General features: G+C 37.6%; 1 protein-coding gene across 1 annotated transcript; it reads left to right on the top strand.

Annotated features, from left to right (window-relative positions):
* The first annotated feature begins 579 nt into the window (after positions 1–579).
* On the top strand, positions 580–7129 carry LOC136817400 (transcription factor mef2A-like). The gene is made up of 5 exons (XM_067073742.1): positions 580–1418; positions 2149–2357; positions 3504–3670; positions 4815–5816; positions 6859–7129. The coding sequence occupies exons 1-5, from the start codon at positions 724–726 to the stop codon at positions 7045–7047; spliced, it is 2262 nt and encodes a 753-aa protein (XP_066929843.1). The 5' UTR covers positions 580–723; the 3' UTR covers positions 7048–7129.
* Positions 7130–7455: the final 326 nt, after the last annotated feature.

The following is a 7455-nucleotide window of genomic DNA, read 5'->3' as shown; positions in this document are numbered from 1 at the left end:
CTTGTGAAAACTTCAAATAAAAGGGGTGGCTTGGACAAAAAGAGGGGGGTTAATTTTTTAGGGGGGGGCTTGGAAGATTTGGCAATTTGCAAAAGAGTGTTTTCCATTCATTTTTAAATTTCTCAACAATTATTATTATTATATTTCCATTCATTTGAATATCTTACTGTATCTGTTAAAAAAGTAATTTCTGCCATCAGATTCATATTATTGTATTCTTCATTTTAATAACCTTGGAATATAGTTAGAGATTGTAAGAGTTTGTGCGTAAAATGTCGAAAAAAAGAGGGGGGTTGAACTTAAACCTGGGAAAAAGAGGGGGGTTGAGGAATTTTCATTTTTAAGAGGGGGGTTGAGCTAAAAGAGAGGGTGCCATTTTTAAGGGGGGGGGGTGATACCCCTCTGCCCACTATGTCACTATATGTATTTTTTCAGAGAAACAATGATGATTATTTCTTCCTTTTTGTTTGTTCACATTAACTATATATGTTGAACGGTGAAAAAGAATGTGGCTATTATATTTTGATTATCCCTTCACATTTTCTTTCACATTAACTATATATTACGTGTTTTATTTTCAGGGAAAACTAATTCTTAGAAAAAAAGGTTAAATATGCTGGTGCACGGCGTCTCTTCGTCAAAAATCCGAAAAAGTAATTACAAAAAGAAGCATTAGTTAACATATACATTGATATACAGCTTTCCTGTCTTCACATCGTAAAAATGGATCCATATAATAACAACAGGCGACCGAACATGGCGAACAACAATTCACGATTGATGAATATGCTACAACAAAACAATTCGAACCCTCAGCAAATGCAACCTCCGCCTCAATACAATCCAAACACCCTGCGACGCCCTCAAATGCATCCACCCTTGAATCAACAAGTTTCACCGCGCGCTATGTACAGCAACCGTCAACCACAAGCTGTTTTTCCTCAAGTCGCGGGTGGTTCCGCCCAGTTTCAGGGCGGGCCGCCCCAACAATCAACATTTCTAATGAGCATGTTGAGTAATCCAGGAGACAGCAGCGCTCAACAACAAAGGGTGCCGCCCCAACTTCAACAAAACGTCAACCAACAATTACCGCAGTATAACCAACAACAACCGCAAAGCGCATTTGCAACCGCCATGAGACGGAACTCGGCCAATGCCACCGCCAGTAATAATCGGTTAATCTCTCCCACCGGTACACCGCAGATTAGCCCGTCGTCGTCCGGCAATTTCAACCATGATACAAACAACCTGAATAACAATGGATTAAATGAAATGCTTTACCCAAACCTCTCACAAAGACTGTTAAACCAACAACCCTCTCAACAGCCTTCACAGTCTCAACGGTTACCCGTCAATCAACCAAATAACCCGAATCAACAACAAATTTCACCAAATAATAATCCAGTTTTCCCGAATCGGTAAGTTTAGTATTAGCTTCATTTCGAATCTTGAGCGATTGGTATCTTATTATATAAAACGGGAACTTTAAACAATACTACACCCCTTCTCACAGATCCACTACACTGGGACACTGAAGATAATCAAATAAACCAATCCTAACTGCAAAATATTATGCTATTTTTCTTACCCCAATGAATTTTCTGACTTGAAAACAAAAGTTATTTTTATCTCCACTGGCTGAAAAGATCCTACCGGGTCTGTGAAAGGATGGTGTAATACTTTTATCCAAGCATGCAGAAGCATGCGGTGCCATCGATATTGCCGGCGATTTAAGTTTTTTTGTATTTTTGTACTTTAACAAACCTCTAATCACAATCGGTCATATTGTCTGCGAGAGGATAGGAACGTTCGAAATCACATTTTCTTTAAGATGTGAAGGCCAATCTAGAACAAAGATTTGACTACTACTAATTTGAATCGCTTGGGGCGTGACTGTGACTTCTCACATGCTGAAAACAGGCAAAATGGTTGTTATAAAAGTTATTGGAAAAATTAACAAACAGTATTTATACAATGTTTACCGCTATTGGGTCGTTAATGGCTTTCGTTAGCTGTTGTTAGATTGCCTAAAAAACTTTTACTTTACGAGATGGCGAAAAAAAACGATAGTCTTATCAAGATCTATCATTAGAGACTTGGTTGCTCATAAAAAAGTGCATTTACTTTCAAATCTGTTATTTCTTGCAGGTCTCAAGGAAACCCAATGGGTAACGCAAATCCAAATACGAGTGGAATTTATTCACAGAATCTCTTACGACGACTGTCCAACCAGCCTGAACAACAACTTCAACAACAACCACCACAGCTGCATCAACTTCCAGCTGCTCAATCGAGTGCAGTGTCAAGCAACAGGAATTCTTCCAAACTAATGGGAATGTTGAGACATAACTCTCAAGGTACCCTCATTTGATTTGTTTTTTGAATTACGTCATAAACATCACTTGCCTCGTATTCAAACAATTACCTTGGTGATTATGTCTCTTGAGACATTAAATTATTTTTTTATAAATAGAAAGTAGTTTTTAATAAAATCTGCTGGGAGATAATCACCACGGCAATAATTTCAAAACGAGGCAAGTGATGTTCGTGACGTAATTTATGAAAAGGTACCCCCATTGAATTTTGTTTTAATAACAGTCAACTCTAATCGAATCTATTATTCGAATCTTTCTTTTTAATTCGAACAAAAATATTGATCCCTCCAGCTGGAAATCGGTTTAGATTACTCCCTGTAACTGGAATCTTTCCTTGGTGTACTGCAGGTTTTCAGGTCCCCCCATATGGGGCCTCTAAAACCCCACCTGGTCTTCTCCCCCACCTACCCTTCTTCCGGGGTCTCCCCTCTCATTGAAAGAATATTTTGTGACCCAATGATTTGCTATATTTTGCATAATAACTTAATAAAAATAGCAATTTCCTGCAATGAATTCACAAAATGCTGGAAATATAGACACATTTGATCATATATTTGAAATATTATATCTAACTTCTACAATTTCTACCCCCACCTCACATAGAATATCGATATCCTTAAAAATCCCCCATTTGCATTAGTCCCCCCATCAAGATGAAAATATTCGAACTTCCTCCCTGGGGGAGGGGGAGGATCCCATGCTTTCTTAATTCGAAGAAAATCTTTGGTCCCTTGAAGATCGAATTAGAGAGAGAGAGTCAAACAAAGCTAGAATCAGTGCGATATCTAATTGAAGGAAAAATAATAATTTCGGCTCAAATTTTGATCATTTTTTTCACTTTGTTGAACGTTTGTACCAAAGTAATTTTACATTCGATTTAAATCCAAATGAAAGATTTCATCTTCGTTTCATTTAAACTCTCTTGCCAAAGACATAATATCAAAGTCTTAATTATATCTTATTGGAAAGATACTTCTGAGTGGATAAATTTTAAAAGGCGAAAATTGCGAAAATTTCTGCTCGCGTTGTACGTACATCTTTTTTTGGTAAAAAGTTACAACGCTCCAAAGTAGCTCTACTCTGTCCATTTTAGTAAAGATTAATATTATTTAATTACACTACTTACAGACACTCAAGGCCAAAATCAACAACAAACAAACACTACACCGCCATCAAATGAAGGGCGTCAAAGTAAAGAGCCCCCCAATTTAACGCCTACAGCGCCTTACCCATCTTCGTCGAAACTTGATGGTGGTGGCACCAACCATGAATCACTCATCAATAACAAACCAAAGGTATTTAGGGTTGTAAAATTCGAAACTCAATAGGTCATTTCTAGGTCGAAAGGAATCTTGGGTACCTTATTGGAACTATTTTTCGCGGGAACTGATATTCGCGGTCGAAAAAAGAAATCGGAAAAATTGCATTTCGCGGTTTTGCCCTTTTTTGGACAAATTTCTTTCATTTTCCTAGGGATTTTTCGAATTTTTCGATAAAATTGGAAAAAATTGTATTTCGCGGGTTCAAATTCGAAAAACGCTGAAATTAATTCCCGCGAAAATTAGCTCAAATAAGGTAACCAGGACCATCGCGCATTGATGACGATTTATATTGGTCTAAAATTTTGGATGTTTTTATGTCTAACCAAATAACCAATCGCGATCAATCCTGATTACCCATAATTCATTTCAACCCTAAAATTACCTATGCACATTCTTTTTATGACGGACCTATACTGAAATTGCTTTGCGTTCTTTTGTGCGTCTTATGACGCTATACAGTTGGCTAAAGTCGAATTTCTAAGTGTTTCCGTAAGTAGAAATGACGTCATCGTGGATCCAACTATAACTATGAATGTTCATCTAATTAGGTAAGGAATTTCTAAAAGTCTGCCGGCGTTGGTAGGATAATATTTTAAGTATCCTACCAAGGTGGGCAGACTTTAAAAATTCCCTACCTAATTATAATTAATCAAGATTAAAAATTAGCATTTAGAAAATGGGCAATGGAATTTCTTAGAATTTATACTGATTATGGTTGGTGTGATGTAGATATAATTTCCAATGTGGAGTTATTAATCAATTCTAAATTCATCAGCAATGTAATGTTATTATGTTTGACAATATATTTCGATATACTACGTATCATCGTCAGGTCTAAAAAATAAAAGATAAAAATTTAAAATACAGTAAAACAATTGCTTGCTAAAAACATTTTAATATTTACACGTCAATTTATTTTCTCTATATACTAACAATACAAAATACACGTCAACTCAAAGAATGAATTCAATTAAGAAAATAGAATTATTAAGTTTTACAATGCTGTATCATCCAATTTGCCCAAAAATTGAGGTTTAAAGTCCGACGTCTCAAGGTCCACTACCAACTTCACCATGTTGGAAAGTTAATAACCATCCGTCTTTTTGTTTCCGTGCAGGATTTGACGTTGGATCCGTTAGCAGACATCACAGATAATTTAATAAATTCACCAATGTCCGTCGGTTCCTCAATGAGCGATGGTTCGTTAGGTGATATCCGCCGTCTTGCTACTCTTTCGTTATCAATCAACTCACCGCCCGTGCCGCCCTTTGCTACTGACAAACTGCCAACGCCCATATCACCACTACCACCCGTTAATTCCAATCCGTCAAACTCACAAACTGTTGATACGAAGCCGCCAGAGGAGAATGCGTTAGATCCATTCCACCTGGATGAAGATATGTCAAAAGCCAGTTTTATTGACGCTTTTTTGAAAGGCATGATGACGGATTTAAGGACGTCGTTTAGTAGCGACGATAAGAACGACGTCGCAGTGCCGGACGGAGAGTACGGAGATGTTGATATTGATCTGCTTGATGAGAACGTTTTGATGAATATGATCGAGGCTGAAGATAAAGAACTGGCGAGGCTTGAAGAGGAATGTAACCCGTTTAAGCGCTCTTTAAGTCAACCCGATGCTTTGAATCAACGATCAAAAACACCGCCCATGAACTCGCCGCCCTCGAGGGCACGAAAACCGCCCAAGAATAACACTCGTGTAATGCGAATGAAGTCAGATAGTTCGGACCGCCGTTTATCAAATCATCCTTATAAGCCATCGTTAAATTTACTGACTGAAACCGAGAAACCCGTTCTAAGACGCTGTCACACGGTCGGAGGTGAAAAGCCATCATTTAAACAAATGTACTTTGAAAATAAAGGTTACTTCAAGTTCAGATCGTATTTCCGTGATCTCGTCAGGCGGAATTATCAAGCGGGTGATCTATCGAGTACTCAATTCAAACAAAAGTCATCTCGCTTGTTCTTGAACATGTTAACGAAACACTATGAATGGGTGACGGAGTCTGTACAAGCAGCTGTTCAGAACGATAAAGATATCAACATGAAGAATTTCACCAAACGCAAAATTACCATCCTAAACGATGTACCCCCTGAACATGTAAGCTTCTTGTTTTGTCTACTTTAGCGACATCTAAAAACTAAGACCACGTTCACACGCTACCTTCCGTTTCTTTCCGAAATGAAACGAAACGGTTCCGAAACACTGACCATGTTCAGACGTTACAGTTCCTGATCGTTCTGAAACAAAATGGTTCCGAAACACTGTGTGAACGTCAAAACTGAAAAAGTCAAAGAAAAGAAGACGTTACACAGCAAACCAGATCGAAACGGTTTTGCTCCACTATTTTCATCGGAACGAAATCGCTCTGTTTTCTTGCTTCGAAAACGTTCCGAAAAGAGTATGAAGACTATCTATCCGTAACAAATACCACACCGGCGATACGAAACCGTAACGTCTGAACATGGTCTAATGAAGTAAAAGCCCGAAGGACTAGAAGCGAATCTCCTACGTTGGATTTGAAGCCGCAAGAAAGGTTAAAGATTCGCTTTTAGCCCTTCGGGCTTTTACTTCATTGCTACAAACGAGACTGAACCATAGATTTTTAAAGCCCGAAGGGCTAGATATCGTGCTTCAAGCTCTATTGTTTTCGAAAACCTGCGAACCTTCTTATTGGACAAGCGCTGAAATTCTATTGTAATGTCGCGTGACCTAGGTAGGATTTCCTACATAACCTCGGCACACTTTTCAGTCAAAGCACGACATCTAGCCCTTCGGGCTTAATAAATATATGGACTGGACTGTATTAAGAATCGGGTGAAATAAATAATAATGTGATTTTAAGCTGGACTAGGACGAGGTCTTGTTTATAAGGATGAAAAAAAATTGTGAGAACCGATAACAGACGTGTTTCACATTTTAAATTTCTGACGTTTTTGACTCATATTAACATTTCAATTTCTATCCCGTTAGGGCTTGAATTCCCCTGAGAATAAATTATTGTAGCAATATTTTGAAAACGAGGTAAACGACCTAATAAGGTACAGGGGGGTTAGAAAATTTTCGAAAAATTAACAAGTAAGGGGCCGTTTATTTGGAACCTAAGAGTAAGAGTATTGTTTTTTTGTCATTTTCCACACAGATCCATCAATTCAGTGAAGTTCCATCCGACCAACCATTCACCTATTCTAGCTTCGATGTCAGTGGAAAAACCAAACCCTCTGATAAACTAATGGAATATCTACAAGTTTCAAAGGAAACGGCCGCGCGGCAGCCTGCCAAACAACGTAAAAAAAGCAAAGCGAGCGAAATTAAAAAAGAAACGAACTAAATTTTAAAAAAATTTTAATTTTGAAAAATTTTTCCCTTTTTTTTTATTAATTAATTTGATATTTAAATTTGATATTATTATATTTTTATTTCTGTTAAGTTTGCTTCTTCTTGAGGGATTATGAAGCCAAGGTGTACTTTAATGGGATAAACTTTCGCGGGGATTAAATTTCGCGGTTGGGCCTATCCACGAAATTAAAATTTCGCGGGAACTTAATGTCACGGGTGGCACTATTGGGTGTCAATATTTTCACGATTTTTGTGACTTTTACTGTCAAATCATGCATGTTGGTTGTTGAAATAGCTTTATTTGCGCTTCTTTGATGCAAGTAGCCATTGAAATAGTATTTATTTGACATATGTATGAAAGAGCGTATCGAATAGTAGAGCGTTGTTTATGGGAGTTTCT

Source organism: Clytia hemisphaerica, unplaced genomic scaffold (assembly GCF_902728285.1).
Source record: "Clytia hemisphaerica strain Z4C2 unplaced genomic scaffold, Clytia hemisphaerica genome assembly, whole genome shotgun sequence".
Lineage (NCBI taxonomy): Eukaryota > Metazoa > Cnidaria > Hydrozoa > Leptothecata > Clytiidae > Clytia > Clytia hemisphaerica.
Note: the sequence above shows the minus strand (reverse complement) of the source record. Positions and strands in the feature narration are given on the sequence as shown.